The 21,112-nt window shown below is 32.4% G+C and overlaps 1 protein-coding gene across 2 annotated transcripts in view; it reads right to left on the bottom strand.

The window, feature by feature from the left end:
* EDA7 (embryo sac development arrest 7) overlaps positions 1-21,112 on the bottom strand; it is a 140,271-nt gene that overhangs the window by 34,417 nt on the left and 84,742 nt on the right. For both annotated transcript variants that reach the window (XM_089807742.1, XM_089807743.1), the window contains one exon: positions 3,106-3,196. In XM_089807742.1, the coding sequence (XP_089663868.1) occupies positions 3,106-3,196 (91 nt within the window). The remainder of the gene's footprint in view (positions 1-3,105; positions 3,197-21,112) is intronic.

Here is a 21,112-nt window from a genome sequence, read left to right on the forward strand (position 1 = left end):
GCCAAATTCCAATTTTTTTTTCAAATATCTGAAAATTCTTTTTACTGCTGCAAAGTGTGTTTCCTTAGGATATGCTTTATAACTTCCTACAATCCCAACTGCATTAGCAATATCTAGTCTCATATGACTCAAATATTGTAAACCATCAATCATTGATTTGTACCTTGTTTGCATAGTATTAAGTGAATCATCTTTGTTAGACAATTTGCAATCTGTGACCATAGGTTTTCCAACTCGTTTGCAATTTTTCATGCCAAATCCATCGAACAATTTCGTAAGATACTTATCAGAGATATGAATATGCCATCTTTAGTTTGTATTATTTGCAATCCCAAAATTAAATTCCTCTTAGCAATCTAGACATTTCAAATTCATCTTTCATCTCATTGTAGACATTTCCACAAAAAATGATATCATCCACTAACACTCAAATCATCAGTAAACCATTAGAATTTGTTCTCAAATACATATTAGTGTCTGCATTACCTTTCTTAAATCCCATACTCTACAAAGGTTTATGCAATCTGCCATATCATGCTTTAGGTGCTTGTTTTAATTCATACAAAGCCTTCTTTATCTTGCATACCATGTATTTCTCTTTTTCAATGGAAATCCATCAAGTTTTTCAATGTATACTTCTTTCTTAAGTTTATCATTCAAGAAAGCTGACTTAACATCTATCTAATACGCTTTGAAATTTTTGTTAGATGCATAAGCCAAAAACATTCTTACAACCTCTAATCTTGCTACAGGGGCAAAGGTTTCCTTGAAGTTTATACCTTCCTGGTGAATAGCTTTTACATACTAATCTTGCTTTGTTCCTCACAATTTCTCCTTGCTCATTCATTTTGTTCTTGAAAACCCATTTTGTACCTATAACATTTTTTTCTTTAGGTCTAGGGACTAATTCCCATGTATTGTTCTTCTCAATTTGTTCAAGTTCCTCTTTCATAGCATTTACCCAAAATTCAACCTTACATGCTTCATCTGTGCTTTTAGGTTCAATCTGTGAAATCAAACAAATTTCATCTCTTACCTTTCCTCTTATCATTACTCCCTCGCTTGCATTACCAATAATATGATTATCAAGATGGTTTCATGCAACATACTTAAGTGTTGTTCGTTCTTCTCTAGGTTCTTCAATCTGTATCTGAATTCCTTCATCAATTTCAAGAAATAATTCTTATTCTGTGTTATGATTTTGCACTGGTTTCTGACGTGTACTAGCCTAATTTGTATCATCATCTGAATCACATTGAAATGTTCTCTCTTGTACCTGAAATCTCTCATCAATTCTGACATTTGCACTTTAAACAATCTTCTTTAATCTCAGATTATAACATCTATAGCCCTTACTCTTTAGCTCCTTTTTACTTGGACTGAAATGAACATCTTCAGTTCTCTTTCCTGTAGCCCTATCTTCTTTTCATGGTAATTTTCATCGCCATTCCTTATTCCTTGCATCCTATTCATTACATTGTAGCAAACTAGGCTGCCTTCTTCAAAGCCACTGATTTTCAATTTTTCTGTTATACCCTTGACTGATTTGTCCTCTTCTTTTATTCTTAACCTCTTGACCAGTTCTTTGTATTACTGTTATGTTACTTTATAGACACCGTCATGCATTATCAACACAAAATCTTGTCTTCTATTGATCTCGTTTAGTCAGTTTTTTGTTGTCATCATTCTATCTTTTATGGAGAGCCTACATGTCACTGTTATGTTGGGTTGCTCATAACTGTTTCTGAGGTTTTCAATTATGATGATGCTTGTAGCATGAATGTCTAACCATTTTGAACCTTTCATCTCCATTGATATCTTTGAAAATATTGTATAAGGTTTTCTTATATGCTTCTATCACTTGTCATATCCTTATTACAGAAGAGACAATAAATTTTATTTACCATTCTCTTGCTCTTTTTCTGCTCACATGTTTTATTTATCGTCTACAAACTATAGGATTAACTGGTCTTTTCTATATCTCACTGTTCTCAAGCTTTCTTCAATGTTATTGACAAAATAACTTACTCCTTTATCATGTCTCTGTCTCCTGCTTTGAAATATGCCCTCAAATTATTTCTGTTACTGTATTTAGGATTGACTGGTCTATAGCTTACTCTCCTCAAGCTTTCTTCTAGGCCCCTTGACAAAAAACCATACTCCATCATGTCTGTCACCTGCCTTTGAAATCCCTCTTTTGGAAATAAGGACATTTCTCCAGGAATCTTATCAAAAGATTAAGTCGTGTCTTCCTCAATGGCATAAAGTTGATATCCATCAATTTTTTTTTTTGCTGCTGATATATATATCGCTACCGTACATTTAAGAGAAATATTTGTTTCATTTTATGAGTTAAATTTATTATCAGATCCTTTATAATAACAAGTTGTGTCCATAATTGGCATTAATGTAATGTCCCCTTTTTGTGTTATGAGGGATTACGGGACGATTGTGTCAATCTTCTTTTCTTACTATGTCAAATGAATATGATTTAAGAAAGTAATGGAAGATAAACAGAGCTTGGTCACAGGTTCAAATCTCCTCACGTTACACTAAGGGGGGGGATTGTTCGACTAACCACCAACGTTCCCCTTCGGGATTCATGTCATTGCTTAACCACCTGTTGTGTTCTATAAGTCTAGTAGTTGTATTGGACCTTAATAGGTTGATCTTTCAGTGCAATGACAACTTTAGCTTGTAACAAGTGCTTGAAGGCAAGGCATCACATGTACATTGGAGAGAAGCAGTTAATACTGCAGTATACAGAACAAAGTTCAGACCAGGCAAAGAACAGGTAAAACACCTTATGAACTATGGTTAGGTCATACACCTATTGTTAAATATTTCAGAATTTTTGGAAGTAAATGTTATATCAAAAGAGAAGATGAAATATGTTAATTTGATCCTAGAAGTGATGAAGGCATAGAATACAACATTTATTTATCAGGAATAATATTATACTAACATAACTTCATTTATTATATACATGATGAACTAACAAATCCTCTCAAATAAAAAATTCTGCAAATTTTAAAGAGGAAGCTCAACTTCAGGGGAGGAAATATTTATTGCTAAAATAACTCACTCATATACAAGCTTATATACCTGTTCCAGATTAATACGATACAAATCTGGTGACGATGCAGCACAAAGCAAATCACATGACCAATGATCATAGGCAATATCCCTTCCCATCCTGCAATCATATATGCAATATTTACAAACAATAAAAATAAAGTATAAAGAATGAAAATAGCAACATGAAATCTCTCAGCAATTAACAGAAAGAATTCGAACTCAACATAAACCACATTTTCGGTAATGCAGGTGCAAATAATAATTAAACTACAAACTAGCATTGGAGAAAATAATTAAACGACAAACTAGCATTGGAGAAAATAATTAAACTACAAACTAGCATTGGAGAAACAGTCAAACCTCCTTTACTCACTACCTCAGATTACAGATAGATGGATGATGGATGGATAGACAGATAGATGAAGAAAAGAAAAAAATTACAGAGAGATAGAAATAAGGGAAAATAAATTCAGAGGCAAAACATTTGTGATCATGCCACTCATTTTAGTTTCAAAAAAACTGCATTCAATAAATTACTAGATTTTCACTAGCTCAAGCGCATTGAAAGATGAGAAGGAAAATAGGTAAAACGAAATTCGGGATTTGGAGTGCACCGAGAGACTTAGAGAGAGAGAGAGAGAGAGAGAGAACTGCCTTTTACATCAAAAATACTTCTAAAGAGAAAAATTAAACTAGCATGACAATCTATCACTTCTCAGGGCCATACTAATCACAAAGGCAGCAAATCCATCAATCCTCTTCTAGTAGAAGCCAAGGATTGGGGGAAATTTTCTGCAAGCTATTCGCAGTAGTCCGATTTTGGCCTCTTTTCCCTATGTTATTAGAGCTCTCTCATCTGGAAAGCTAGAATTTTGACAGAGTTGGAAGTACTACGTAGACTTTGAAGATTTAAATGATATAATGCCTGCTATGCAGCAAAGAGTTGATTATCTGAAATGTATTCTCAATGGTTTTGGATTACAACTTTGAGCTTGTCACTATTAGTATTCATGGTAACATTTTTCTTTTGCTTCTTATCCACCTTGTTCGGAAACCAGTAAGATTTTTTATTTAGATTTTGAGTTTTCTAACATGTCCTGTGTATTTTATTTGGGGCCCAGGTAGCATCAGTAATTTCTTGCAGGATAGAGGGCAGAATTGGATAAGCTTTTGAGTGAATTTCAGCATCAGCAGTAATTAATATTTTTGACAAGGCTCATGTTCATAATGAGAGTGAACAATAGAAAGAATGGTATATGGGTACAAATATAGTCGAGGGGAAAAAGAATGGACATGGATTAGGGAAATGGAGTCGAGGGGAAAAAGAAAGTGCCAAAATGGATAGAGAAATGCTAAACAAGGCAGTGACAATGGGAATATGCATACATTGAGTGGGAAAATTTTTAGAAAGCTCGAAAAGTTGGGAAGTAGATTAGAAGGAATGAGGTAGAGTTTATATTTCACAAAGGGTTTCAAGAGATGCTTATATCTATTGTTATAGAAGAGTTCTCAGAGCGCAATCCAGAAAAGTTAAAAAATATATATTATTTTTCACCTATCATAGCTTGTCTAAAACTGAGATGGGTGAAAGGATTGGCTGTAGTTCGTTGTTATGTTTTAGCAAGGGTATCAAGAGCCTGTTTGTATTGATTGTGATAGCAGAGTACTTAGAGGGTAGTGCAGAATAAGTTAGAAAATAAATTTTCACATTTGATATTATAGCTTGTCACATTCCTCAACATGAAAAATCTGACAAGGGTGAAGGATTGGCTACAGTTTCTCTTAATGGAGGCCTTATGCTGAGCGTTTGTTGTCACTCTTGTAAAGGCTTTAACTACAACAAAATGAAAATTATAATACTTTTGTTCTGCTACAAGGAATATTTATAGGGTCTTTTAGACTGCCTGGAGCTCCTCCTAAAAATCATTGTTTCTTTGGAATTGAGTCTAATTGGCATTGATAGGTCGAGGAAATAGTGGAAAATGCTCAAAAGTCTACCAAAAGTTCTTGTGACTAACAGACAGAGTTATTAAAGGCTGTTATGAACTTTAAGGGCTGTGAATGCAACAATCACAAGTGCTGCAAAAAAGTAGATGCAGAGGGAGTGACCAATAATTTTATGAGTAGGAAATGTTGTGAGCTGAGGCAATAGTCCATATTCTATTGCATATGAACAATAGTCCATATTGACACAGATATTGCAAGAGGGTATCTTTAATTATGATTTTAAAAATAATATTAAATATTGCTCTTCGCCCTAAATTAGTGTTAGTATCTGAACGAGTGTCAACTCCTTAGTTCTCTCTATTGAATATAAACCTGCAGAGTCCAAAAACACAGAATAAATGTTTTGCTGAAGGAGACTAGAAACAAGTACCACACAATGGCAAGCGCCTGCCATGCAATTTTGTCTTTTCTAAAGAATTGGATAGCTATTAATGAGCAACAGATTCTTCAGAGGAGTACCTTTGAAGATTGATTATTAACTTATTTACTATTGTAAATAAGAATTGTAATAATGACTGGACAATTAGAAATATGATGTAATGTCCCCATTTTGGAATAGGATTTAATAATAAATAATCTTTAAGTGATAAGATTTTTAAAATTATATTGAAATTAAAAAATGGAAATAAATAAATAAACAATAACTAAAGTAATATATAATACAAGATGTACATTTACATAAAACTAAATTAAAGATTTAAACTCATTTAATCTATTATTTATTAAGCATAAAATTAATAAAATAAGATTAAAATATTTTTAAAAATATTTGATCGGTAAATGGCCGAAGCCTAGATTAATTATTATTATTTGTTGAATTAATCATTATTATATGTTAAGCGAAGGTAGATTTTAACCCAAGACCTCCCACATGAGAGGCTCGCAAGTTACCATTGCGTTGTAAGCTTTTGCCTAAGATTAAAATATTAAATTAACAAATAAATAATAAATAATTATAATTAAAATATAAATTAAATGAAGTATAACTCAGGGGAAACTCTGAACTATTATATATTGCTTCAAGTAAAATGACAAACTAGCAAATTAAACATCTCAGGATGGTCGACAAAGGCCAAACATTCTAGTGAGATAATCATGCCTCAAGAAACCCCCCTCAAACAATAACTAATGTAGAAGAATAGAATATTGTGTTACATAATCCATTGAACAAGGAAAACTAATGAACAGAAATAGCCATGTATTGAAGTTGCCATACGGCAAGTAACGTGTCCAGTGATCAAAGAGAAAAGCAAGCCTTCGATCAGAATACCATTATTATTATAATAGCTATCGGTAATGTTCCAGGCAATTAAAAATGATTATTGAAAGAAATCAAAGAATTATATTATCACTGCAAAGAAGGAAATTAAATCTGTGCGTAATGATAAGAGGGCAAAAAATCTTCTGTCATATTAAGATCGATAGAGGGCAAAAAATCTCATGTATATAATCAGGTCAACCTTTGTTACAACAGCTTTTATCTTGCAAAAAAAGCATTTGGGACATAAGTCAATCTTGTTGATCAAAGACGAATTCATCTATATAGCAATTATACAACCATCAACTAAGAATCAGAATTGTTGTTACGCTGGAAGCCCTTACAAATTACTCTTCATCAATACCAAGACACTCACTTGTGATAAATAGAAGAGTTATGTACAAGTTATAGATAGAAAGAAACCCTTACAATCAAAATTCTGAGGATTTAGTTAGAATAAGAAACCCTATGTGATCCAACAAGGCGTCATTACAAGTGGTATTGGACCATGTTCCTGCCAGCATGAGGGATACAAATTGACACAATCTAGCCAACAAGCAATTAGGGCCCTAGGAAGAAAAAGAGAAAGATATAGATACACAATCATCCAGGAAAAACAAAACCTTACACTGAGAAATAAAATCAGTTTGGCAACAGTTTAAGGGTATATAACTGAACAACCAGTAAAGGTAACAAGCAAGAAGAGTGTCACAGCAAAGGATCAAATGAGACATTCCAAGAAAATTTGAAAAATGATTACAATGAGATTGCAAGATATTTTCAACTGCATTAGATTAATACCTCACAAGATAAGTCATGCGGTGGAACAAAACATGTTGAATCATACAAAGGCAAGGACTAAGACCTGCAGTAGAATGGGCATGGATTACATCATACAAAGGCAAAGGGTAAGTCCCATAGTGTAATAGGCATGAGCTACATCATACAAAGGCACTAGAAAAGTCTTATGGTGGAATGGACCATGCTACATCATAAAAGGCAAGGAATAAGACTTGTGGTGGAACGGGCATGGGTTACATCTTACAAAGGCAAAGGAAAGTCTTGTAGTGGAATGGGTGTAATGTCCCATTTTTGGAACATTAGGAATTCTAAGTCAAATTCATAAAATATTAATTTTGGCTTAAGGGAGCTTAATCTGAAATTATCAAATGGGTCAAATTAAGATTATAAGTGGGTTTAAGGTGACAAGAAGGAAAAAGACAAAAGGAAGTGAGAAGGAAACTGAAGGGTCGCCATTTTTGGCATAAAAGAAGGATGAGTTCATTTTGGCATGCTTGGATTATTGTTTGTTTGGAAAATTTGGGTTTCTATTGGAGAAACATTGGGACAGTTTACATCTTCCATTTCAGACCTGTGGATGCAAACTTTCAGGCCTTCTTTGGTGGATTGGACGTAGCCCCAATTCATCAAAATAGTGGATTCAAAACAAAGTTCACACAAAGTTTATAGGTTCTTTTTATATGTTTCTAATCTGACTGTAATACTGTTTTTAAGATTGGACTTTATGCATGTCGTTGTTGTATTGCTGATTTAAAATACAATGACAATTATGAAGATGCACCAAAACTGAATATTTTAATGAGTATTCTGGTTTATTGCTGGTTTAATCTGCTGGGTTTAGTTGCAAAGATGTATTTTGTTTCCTGAAAACTATTTGTGAGCAAGTTTTCAGATAATATTCTACTGGGATATTACAATGGGTGGTGCTACATCATGAAAAGGTAAGAGTCCTGAAGTGGAATGAGCATGAACTACATCATACAAAAGTACTAGATAAGGCAAGAGTTGTTCGATGGAAATGGCATGAGCTACATCAGACAAAGGCACTAGATAAGTCATGAGGTGGAAATGGCATGAGCTACATCATACAAAGGCACTAGGTAAAACTTGTCGTGGTTTGGGTCATGCTACATCATACAAAGGCGAGGAATAAGACTTGCATTGGAATGGGCATGGGTTACATTATAGAAAGGCAAGGGATAAGTCCTATAGTGGAACAGGCCATGCTACGTCATACAAAGGCAAGAGTCCCATGGTGGAATGGGCATGAGCTACATCATACAAAGGCATTAGGTAAAGTCTACGGTGGAATGGACTATGCAACATCATACAAAGCCATTGGAAAAGCCTATGGCGGAATGCGTGTGAATTTCATCGTATAAAGGCACTTTTTGTAAAGGACTACTCCAAACGATGGATCATGTCGGGGTTGGAAAATCAAAACCTTGTACTGAGAAATAAAATCAGTTTGGTAATAGTCTAATGGTATATAATTGAACAACCAGTAGAAGGCATAACAAGCAAGAAGAGAGTCACGACAAAGGATCAAATGAGAAATTCCAAGAAATTTTGAAAATCGTTGATTATAATGAGATTACAAGATATTTTCAACTACATTAGATTAATACCTCACAAGATATATAGTCTAACGGTATATAATTGAACAACCAATAGAAGGCATAACAAGCAAGAAGAGAGTCACAACAAAGGATCAAATGAGAAATTCCAAGAAAATTTGAAAACTTTGATTACAATGAGATTACAAGATATTTTCAACTACATTAGATTAATCCCTCACAAGATAAGTCATGCGGTGGAACAAAGCATGCTACATCATACAAAGGCAAAGAGTAAGACCTACAATAGAATGGGCATGGCTTATACATCATATAAAGGCAAAGGATAAGTCCTACAATGGAATGGCCATGAGCTACATCATACAAAGGCACTAGATAATTCTTGTGGTGGGATGGACCACGCAACATTATAGAAAGGTAAGGAATAAGATCTATTGTGGAATGGGCATGGGTCACATCATACAAAGGCAAGGAACGAGTCTTGCGGTGGAATGGGTCATGCTGCATAGTAAAAAGGTAAGAGTCCTACAGTGGAATGAGCATGAACTACATCATACAAAGGTACTAGATAAGGTATACAGCGGAATGGACTATTCTACATCATAAAAAGTCACTAGATAAGTCATGAGGTGGAAATGGCATGATCTACATCATAAAAAGGCACTAGATAAAACTTGTGGTGGACTGGGTCATGCTACGACATACAAAGGCAAGAAATAAGACCTGCAATGGAATGGGCCTGGGTTAAATTATACAAAGGCAAGGGATGAGTCCTACAATGGAATAGGCCATGATGCATCATACAAAAGAAAGAAACCTGTGGTGGAATGGGCATGTGCTACATTATAGAAAGGCACTAGATAAGGCCTATGGTGGAATGGACTATGCTACATCATACAAAGCCACTAGAAAAGCCTGCAATGCAATGGGTGTGAGTTACATCGTACAAAGGCACTTTTGTGAAGGACTACTCCAAAAGATGGATCATTTACAGGTTAGACGCTCCTACTTCTTATGGAATAGTTACTCCAAGAGATGGTTTTGGTCTTGACTGGACACTCATGCCTCTTGTGGATTGGTTACTCTAAGAGATGGTATCTTGATTGGACGCTCCTAACACTAGTGAACAACTTGAGCTATGTAATAGTATGTATAGATATGTGTCTACTTAACCTGACGGTGGAGTCACTCCCCCCGCATCTCTCTTAGTTCCTTCCGAGTAGGCTCTCACTAGCTCCGAGTTTCAGACAAACCATCACATTGATAGAGCTTATCCAAAATGGAAACAAAGGCCCACTTCATTTTCCATTGTCCAACCTACTATAATATTAGAGAGATATTTCACTATCATTTTAGAGACTGCACAACCCTGTCGGCCTTTTTCAAATACATCGATCAGTGTTGCCTAGCGCTTTACCTCTACGAAACTACTCAACTTCGTGATCAGACTTTACAACTGCTCTTTCCCCATAGCCAAATTTTGGATCAGCGTATCACCGACTTCTACTCACCCATGTCCCCCACCAAAGGCACGAAACAACCACTCTATGAGACCCCAAGGCATACTAGATCTGTGCGACCCCGCAAGGGCTTCACCAGACAGCAGCACTCTACCTCCAGCAATACTCAAAGATGGCTCGGGATTGGTTACACTAGTACATACCCTTCAGCTACGAATTTCTTTCAACCAAGAAAAGAACTTTTAGTTCTCCCCCAGTTGTTGTCCTTTGCTTCTTGTTTTGCTTTTTGCGGTCACTTTTTGGTGTTCATATTGCTAGTAGTCTCCCTGATTGTAGCTTTCAGTCTCTTGGACTCTTTCAATGGTCTCTTGTTGGACATTAATAAATTTATCTTATCTTATCTACTCTGTGTTTTAATGAGTATGTCTACTTCGTATATATTTTATCTTCATGCATTTGTATGTCTACTTCACATATGCTTCATGTCTTCATGTATTCATGCTTGTACTATGTGCATGCTCTGTGTCTCCATCCATCAAAGTGTATACTTTGTGTTTTCATTGCATATGCTCTGTGTTTGGCTCTATATTTTTGTAATCTAGAATATGAAAATAAGCTAGAGCGAATCCGATATGGAGATCATAAATGGAGCTATTGGATACAATGGGTCTATCCAAGTGGATATGGCCTCAATCTTACTCTTAGAGTGAAGAAAGAAAACTAGTTTAAATATGCAATTTATAAATCTGAGCTATTGGATTCAAAGTTATTGGATAGGATGGTACCAAAATCGCACCACAAAAGTTACTCACATTAAAAGAATCATATGAAATAGGCATTGTTTTAGGACATTAAATCTTGGGGAAGGGCAGACTGTAATGTCCCCATTTTGGAATAGGATTTAATAGGAAATAATTTTTAAGTAATAAGATTTTAATAATAATAAAATATGGAAGTTAAAAAAAATAATAATAAGTAAAATCAAGATGTACAATTAAATAAATTTAAATTGATGATTTAAACTCATTTAATCCATTATTTTATAAAAAACATAAAATTGATAAAATGAGATTAAAATGTTAAATAAATATTAAATTTAATAAAAAAACAAATAATAATTAGAATATAAACTAATTAAGTAATAAATTATAACTTAGAGGAAACTTTGAACTGCTATATATTGCTTAAAGAAAAATGAGATCCTAGCAAACTAAACATCTCAGGATAGTCAACAAAGGCCAAACATCCTAGTGAATGAATCATACCTCGAGCATTCCTCCTCGAACAATCACTAATCTAAAAGGATAGAATATTGTGTTACGTAATCCATCGAACAAGGAAAACTAAGAAACAGAAATCTCTATGTATTGTAGTTGACATATGGCAAGTAAGGTGTCCAATGATCAAATAGAATAATAGATCTTCCATCAGTATGTTAATGATTGTAGCTTTGATCAGATGATCCCAATTGATGAAATAAAATGTTTGAATGGCCTATGGGCCTTAAACATTTGATATCTATCCTTCTCTATTATTATTATCATGGACCATTATTATTATTATTAATAAATTATTAAGTATATATATACACATATCTATGTATATAAATTATTATCATCATGATAATACATTGAGCAAATATCAGTTTGTAATAACTAATAGGAGTTAGGATATTAACAAGAGAAATATCTCTACGGGAGACATGCCTCTTCATATCATATACATATTCATTAAAAGAGTAACTTAAAACACCAAAAATCAATAAGTGCTATTACAAGTTACAACAGCAACATATCAAATAAAATCAGCACATACATCTGGAAAACAATGATTAAAATTTGAAATTTGTATTTCCTATAAAGCCTATTAAAATTAACATAGTATACCATTATTATTATGCTAGCTGTCGATAATGTTCAGGCATTTAAGAATGATTACTGAAAGAAATCAAAATAATAATATTAATCACCACAATCAAGGATATTAATCTATGATATTATTAGAAGGGGTATATCCATAAGGGATCGATTACTTCTTTCCATCCATATTTTGATCACTTAGCGGACCTATAGGATACAGTATAAGCAACAGGCCCAGCAAACATTAACTAGCAATCACACATTAAGCATTAAGGTGCAATGGGCACACCGAAGAGATATATAAGATCAAGTAGGATAAAAATTGGATGTATTTTGCATATATTTATAGAGTTAATAAGGTGAGTGCATAACTATTTCATCAATGTTGTTTGTGCAAAATATGTTGAATAGAAAATGAAAGCTACAAAAATAACTATGGATCTTAACCTAAACTTTAAAAATAACTTTATAATCTATATAATTTACTTTAAATTATAATAATACAAATAATGAAGAACATGTGCTAGATAAGTCAATAAAAAAAAGTCTAGGATTTTTCTTTTTAAAATTTAAAATTTATATAATATCAGAGAGAAGATTATGCTAGTAAAAGTATAAATCAAAACTTAAAAGGTTTTTGTATTTTTGGATGTCTATCATAAAACCAATTTTCATTGTGATCATAGCTAATATTATAACTTTGATATAGTTTTTTTTTTTAAATTAAAATATATATATATATATATATATATATATATATATATATAAGGTACATGGTTGTTCCTAAGCTTTAGGTTTCAATCGAATTAGCATTATAGGTTAAAATTATAAATATTTGTAAGGTTAAATAAATAAATTATTTTCAAACTTATATATTTATATTATAAATATAATATAATTTAAAATAGCATTATAATATAATTATGCATCAATATGAAATGAGAGCTATAACACAATGATAAGTTGTAAGTCTCTAATCTAAGAGGTATTAGCTTTGAGTCTACTTGAGCTTAACTAATAATAGTAATGATTAATCACAATAAATGACTTCGACCTATTACCATAAAAAAATTGGCAAACTATAAACATTTTAGATTTATATATATTAATTCATATTATAAATTAATAATTTTAAAGATTAAAAAAGATTAATATACTTTTCATCTATATATAAAATTTTCTAGAAACTAATTTCTATTTTGTAAATAATAAACTCTTATTGTAAATATTTAAACATAATATTTATAATCTTAATAAAAATTATTTAAATTATAAATAATAAATGTTAAATCTTAATCATAAAACTAATATTAAATTTAGTTAACTTAATCCTAACCCTATATTAGTTCAAGCTAGGCCCTAAACTAAATTGAGTTCTAAACAAAAATAATTGTAAACTAAGGTGAATCTTAGAATAGATAAAACTAAATTCTCTTCTAAACCATCATTCCCGTGATTGGCAGGTAAAGGAACGGGCCAAAGGAGAGGCTCGTATCTACCATAAAAAGTAAAATGACAAATTTAATATATATTTTTGGATTGTCAAAGGGTTATAAACCATTTGAAAAGTGCTTGACAGAGATCAAAAACAACTTCAACAGAAAATCGGATGGGAGCCAGATTTACTGGCAGGATTGACATAAATGGCGTAGCGTTTCAATCGGACATGTGTTGGCATCAGTTACTGAACAACATAAATGACACAGCTTTTTAAGCGTCAATTGGGTTTTTCAGCATTTGTTATTGCCTTGTCATCAGTATAAATCATGGACTGTCCTTTTTGGCTGGAAACAAAATAAATTGTTAGCGTATTCGTTTGAAAAGTGATGGATGGACACATTTGATTCAATCATCTTGCATCCTGTGTAATGAACTTCTAACAGTAGATTGATATTTGAAGTTGGAGAACTTCAGTATAGGGACGCCTTCAGCGTAAAGATAGCAATAAGGAATTTCAGACTGGCTATTCTGTAAGCCAGTACTTGAATCAGAAAAGTGACCATTGCATACACAAACAGAAGTAGATCAGAATAGCCATATTCATATTGCAGATTGCTATGATAGTTGTAACTCCCTGGGTTCATACCATATCAGAACTAGTCAGATATTGTTTATTTCTGATCAATATTTTATTTCCATATTTAGATCAATATAAGGGATACCTTATATACATCAGATTGATGCTTGCCCAAATTAGATAGATCTATCATATCAAGAACAACACAACATGAAAACACATATATATAATCAGGTCAACCTTTGTTACAACATCTTTTTTCTTGCGAAAAAAAGCATTTTATAAGTCAATCTTGTTGAACAAAGACTAGTTCCTCTGTATAGCAATTATACCAACATCAAGGCGACATATCCCTTACAAATTAGTCTTCATCAATACAAGACACCCACTTGTGATAAATAGAAGAGCTGTGTACAAAATATAGGTAGTAAGAAGCCCCATACAATCAAAATTCTCAAGTTTAGTTTAAAACCTTAGGGCCCGTTTGGCAACGGGAATACAAGCAGAATAGGCATATGTAAATTCTTAAAATTTTGAATTCTTCGTTTGGATGCATCAAATCGGAATTGGAATACGAAATAAAATAGGAATACGTATTCCAATTTTGGCCCAAAATAAGGTTTTGCAATTCCACCTAAATAGGTGTAATTGGAATACGTATTCCTATTCCAGTTTTATTTATTTTAAAAAACATAAATTTTTGGGTCTGTGAATTCTCCATCAAATTCTGGCTGAACCAAACAGAGAATAGGAATATGTACTCCCATTTCCTATTCCAAAATAAGTATTCCAGAAAAGCTATTCCTTATTCCCTATTCCTATTCCTGCAGCCAAACAGGCCCTTACTGATGCAACAAGGGGACATTACATATGAGCTGTATTTATAGTCAACCTTTTACTTTGTGTTCTGTGAAATATAGTAAATGTTGCTAGCAGGTAGTCAATGTCATTGCAAATTGTTTTAAATTTGTTTACAATTATCGCTTTCCAATCCCCTTGCCCATGGAAAGTTAGTGTATGAAGAAATAAAGTAAGTTTGAAAATAATGAATAATTGGTATGGATATCCTTCGACTATGATCTTGCTTGAATCCTAGCACTCTAATTTATAAAATTTAATATTTATTTCCACGAATAAATGTAAACACTTGTAAAAATTGCTCGAACAAACAGGTTTCCATAGAAAATTATTTCAGCGTTGTGTAAATGCATGGAAAAGGGTCTTTAAGTAAAAAAAAAGCTAACCAAATTTAATGCTCACTAAGCATTTAAGCCTGTCATGTCCTACTACGATTTTAGCATACAAGACCAATCAAAATTGTTAAATTTAGCTACACATTTTATAGCCCTGGCCAGTAATATACAGCATATTATTTTTAATTAGTGGGTTGTATGTAAAAGAAAAATACTTCTTTTGCTGAGGTGCTTACTAGACCTAGATACACATCATGGTAAGACTTTGCCTATACTGAAGAGTCTAAAAACTAAGCCAGTTCCAGGTATGAAACATCCCAGAGTCGAAGCTCGCATGTAAACAGAATAGAATTAGTCAGGGTTCGGAAGTTTCTTGTCATGAACTTTAAAAACCCTAAACAACATTTTTTATTATCAAAGATTTATAACACTAAGAAAAAAAATTGAACATTATGACTGCACTCATTTTGAACATTTGTTGAAACATTATTGTTATTTTTTACATTTCTTATTTTTAATGGAGTCTGTAAGAGGCTAAGTGGGAGATCAAACCAAAACGTGCTGAGTGGCAGCAGAGATAGGCAATGGAAGAGTGTTTATCTCATTCATAAAATTGTTTCAGAAAAAAAAACATGGGCTAAACATTTCACATTATTCAACTTCTGACTAAGGGAAACTGACATCAGTTTTTCCAGCTACTGAGGGAAACTTATTTTCTTATGCCTCGTTTCCATCAATGTAAGAGTGGGACTTTCGAATATAGTTAATAATATATGAGCCCAACTGATAGTCACATGTAACCCTTCCAGAAATTTCAAATAGTATGAAAATTTATAATTAAAAATAATACAATAATAATATAATATTATAAAATAGTTTTAAGATTTAAACTAGTATCCATTATATCAGTATATTGCTTATTAAATTATATATAAATAATAATAAGAAAAATTATTAATTAATATACATAGAATTCAAAAATTATATATTAAAAATTGGTCTATTTTGTGCTGTATTATTAAATATTAATATACTTATTTTTAGTTTATAATCATAGTTGAAAACCTCAGACTTGGCAATGACATGGCTGGCCCAAAATTTTCAAAATATCGGGACCCACCAAAGACTCATCAAAAAACTCAGCCAGTTTATCGAACAATAATTTCTTACGAGTGTGTTTTTAAAAATATTTTAAGAAATCACGTGAATAATACATTCTTTAAAAACAAGTATATTTTATTAAGAATATATATACAATTTTATAAATAAAAAATCCTTTAACAATTTCTTGGAATATTATAATTTCTAATAACTTTTAAAAACACACATGTATTATCTTTCTATGGCATAATTGATAATACATTTAGATTTTTTGTTATTCATCTATGTATTTATATAGAATTTGTGTTGGCGATTCACTATGCAGAAGAAAGGATTAAATCCTGAGCTCTTTAATCCACTGTCTTGCCATGGAGAAAACCATTCAAACCCTTGAGTATTACTGTCTTGTAATTTGCCCCCTCCATCTGAATATTTTCATCTTTTCTGTCTCAAAATTTCAGCTTGTACAAATACCCTTTCCATCAGCTGAAAAGAAATGAAAATGATTTTTACATTTTAGGTTTCGCTTATTTCATTTTTTATTTAAGCATTGAGTTATACACTGAGATTTTGATGATTTGTTAGCGAAAAAAGACGACGTGATTTTTTTTCCAAATATCAGCTCCAATTTATTTCACGATTTAATATTTTTGCATTGTGAATCGCAATATCCTCAAAAAAATTCATGGTTTTTTCAACTATGTTTAGAATTATATATATTTAGTTTTTATTTATATACTTAAGAGTTTCTTATACTAATGAGTCGAAAGTGTGGTTCCTCCTAGTACATTTAATGTAGTGTTTGAAATCCCCTACCTGTATCTGGAGGATGATATCTTTGTGATAAGAGCTAACCAACATAGATGGGTAAAGGGCGAAGTCAAGTATGTCAACAAGGCACACTATTAAATGTAAGGATCTCTGATAGAAATTAACTATTATAGCAGACTGTACAAATTCAGATTAACTTTCTTGTATCTCAGACTGATGGGGTTGTTTGAATGGTGCAGATCTTCAACTTTGAATAGCAATAGAGGATCAATGAACTTGTCTTTATTTACCTGCAGGGAAAGCAATCGTTGGGACTGTATATGCCTTGCTATTGATATATTTCCCAACGACTGCTCGGCATCATATATATATTAGAATAGAGAGTCATGTCCCCATAAAGACATATGCCTCTACGTGGGCATAACTAATCACTAGTTTCCACATAACAGATGTAATCTGTTTCCTTTGCAATCGGCCGCAGAACAGATAAATACAAGGCCCCAATAACAATAGTCTTTTCAAGAACAAGAGCCCTATATTGATGAAGTCATTTTGTGAACAATTAAATATATATATATATATATGTGTGTGTGTGTGTGTGTGTGTGTGTATAGGTATATATATGTATATATTTTCACCAGTAAAACAAAGTTCATATAAATCATGATTTCAAGTACTTAATATTACTTCAATTGATGCTATACATCAACACTCCCTCTTAGCAAAGGAGAAGTAATAAACTCTTTAAGAGATATCAGAATATAGAATATTTGTACATAACACATTATTTGACTTTAACACTCTAAAACAGTGACTTGTCAATAATTTTAATCACCATGTTATGAACACTATCATAACATATATTATGATCTCTAATTGTCTAAAACAATATCTAGAGTTGTTGTTTTTCTAGGATCATTTCTGCAAATGTAGTAACATTGGCCATGTGATTGATGTCTTCCAAATGCAGATTTGAAGACTCCTAAATATGAGAGGAGAAGACATGTCTCTATAGTTAATAATCATTAGTTAATAAATAACTATATGTATAACTCATCTTTAAACATATATGTAATATTAATAGACCTCTCTCTCTCTCTCTCTCTCTCTCTCTCTCTCTCTCTCTATATATATATATATCTATATATATATACTTTTGTTCAATAATATAAGACATAAAACAATATTCATATAACTCATGAATATAAATACTCAATATAATGAGTTTATCACTTCAACTGATGTTATACATCAACACTCCCTCTTAGCAAGGGAGAAGTGAAAAACACTTTATGAGATATCAGAATCTAGGGTATCTATAGACAACACATTATCTAACTTTAACACTCTAAAATAGTGACTTGTCAAATAATTATAATCACCATGTTATAAACACTATCATAACATATATTATGATCTCTAATTGTCCAAAACAATATCTAAAGTAATCATAATGCATTCATTAGCAATGACTTCTGGCATATTCGGAACAAAACTATCACAATAACAGGCCTATCATTTGCAAGATCGTCACCTTACAAAGATTACCTTATGTCTGTTCATTATCATGGTGTTCAACAAAGTTCGGCCCAAAGACAAATGATAACAGGTCTACCATTTATAAGATCGTCATCTTATAATGGTTACCTTCTGTTTATATATGTCAATGAAAGATTGTCACCTTTCATTACATATCACATGTGAAATAGTACCCACCATGAACCCGGTCAAAGGGTCGTACAAAGGTTTTCACCTCAATTCTATCTATACATTACAATAAATTTTACTTATAACTTCTCCTGATAGAGAAAATATCATTCACAAAGGATTGCACCTCAAAATTATCCCTCTGAACAATAATCCTGGGAAGTATAGTTACTCCCTTAGAGGCTCTCTTCACCCAAGGATTCTTGTCAGACTCACTCTGAATGTGATATTGATTAATTGGTCTTCTGGTGTAAGTCGTTACTTCCTCGTGATATACATAGGAGTAGGCCCATCAAAATCATGCAATCACACACATGTATTTCTAGACTCCCTCTGAGTATCAATCTTCTAAGCTCTTGTGTTGCCTTCGAAGAAGTGTCATACTCCCTCTTAATATAGAAGAATCTCATAATCTTAATCATCAAAGATGTTTGCTTCAAGAGCCTCACTTTATCCAGCCCAATCACAACTTCTTTTAAGCTACTGTCATTATAAGAACCAGTTTTCTTCTAACTAATTTCATCATTAAATTAACCGAATTACAATTCATATTCACATGAAATAGAATTTAATAACTATTTAAAAATTGAATTAAGTCTACATTACTTTTCAATTCTATCAAGAATATCATTAACTAATAATTTATGTGATCGGCTGAAAATAAAATACTGAACTAATTATATTTTACTGAAAAGGAAATGCAGATTTAAATGCACATGATCATCTAACTAATTTTAAGAAAATATCTATCTTTACAGTAAATGATTCTTAAAGCTTGAAAGGAAAATACTAACTTACGGGTTAAATAGAACATATAGTTTAGATGTGGGATATTTTGAATTTGGTTGTCCAAACTCTAGCTTTGGTGAGAGGAGAAGCATTATCATAGGCTTAACCTCCCAACCACGGACTTTTTTACTTATCTCCACAGGTTCTAATTTAATAAAACGGCCCTCCCTACCCCAAGGTCAGGCTTGGGACGTTCATTGATCCATCCATCAAAGTAATCAATTGGGTTGAGGTCCCAGCAGTTATTCGAAGAAATAACTGAATCGTCTAGACAACAACATGATCAATTTGTTGTGGCAAATCTGCCTAATACCACCTTGGCCAAACATTTCGAAATGTGAGTTTATAACCCGATCTCCACCACTCAACTTGAAAACTAATTTCAAAAGTGGAACTTGCATGAGCTTAACATATATTAGTTTGTTTATGAATGATTGATTTGGTTACTGATTTCATTCTTGTATTTCTTTTTAACAGGTTCATCTACACCTAATCACCATAATCAGGCCATTAGGCTCGTGACTCCTTGGTGCCTGAACAATTAACTCGTACTAATATATCTTGTACCTCTTCACAAGATTTTGGTTCTTCAGCCTATGAATTCCTTGGCACATGGATTCATCTCAGATTTGATCATTATTCCAAATTGTATATCATCATTTATCAAGAAAAAAGAAACATTCAAGAAAGCTCGGCAAAGTAAAGACATATTCAAATATTATGAATTTTACATTCTTTATATTATCAAATTAATGTTGTATCAGTCGATTAATCTTGAAGATTTATTATACTAGATAGTTGACTGCAATCGGCTTTATCTATGAAATACAAACATTTATGTGTTGACTGAATGAGAATGTTTAACCATAGTATAGTCGGTTTCTGTTTCAAAAACAAGAAGTCGACAATCTTGCAAAGTATACTAAGAATTATGAATGCTATTTGGTTTTTAAACAACAACGATTCAGCATATCAAAAGGTATAATTAAATAGGAAGAATCTCAGCTTACGTGACACATTGTCACCGTATTAAAGGAGACTCCCGCTTGGCTTTAATTCGGTTCCCAAATCTGAATGCAGCAGTGACTTGGCAATAATAATTAACAGGAAACAATGTAACCAGACCTCGGCGCTAATGAAAAATAGTTTTATGGAAACAAAGACAAGCTCGAGCAAGAAGGATAATGGTTCAACCGTGGTCTTCAATACACGACAAGGATGCATAAATAAGCTTAAGCCGACCTTACAGCTACCCAACAGTTACAAAAAAGATTATGCTCGACTCTTTATTTAATCAGCTAGAAGAAATAAAGAGGGAGGAAAATTCAAAAGAAAGGAAGATGAAGAGATTTATTAAAGTAATTATATCAATTATATTATCTTATCATCTTGATTAAGTTTATAGGTACATATTTGCACGGTGACATTATTGGATTAATGATTTAATGTAATGGTGCCACCTTGTAATTATTTATCTATGATCTTAATTGAGGT

The sequence above is a fragment of the Cupressus sempervirens genome, chromosome 10, assembly GCF_028749045.1.
Source record: "Cupressus sempervirens isolate cs-2001-9-10 chromosome 10, ASM2874904v1, whole genome shotgun sequence".
NCBI lineage: Eukaryota > Viridiplantae > Streptophyta > Pinopsida > Cupressales > Cupressaceae > Cupressus > Cupressus sempervirens.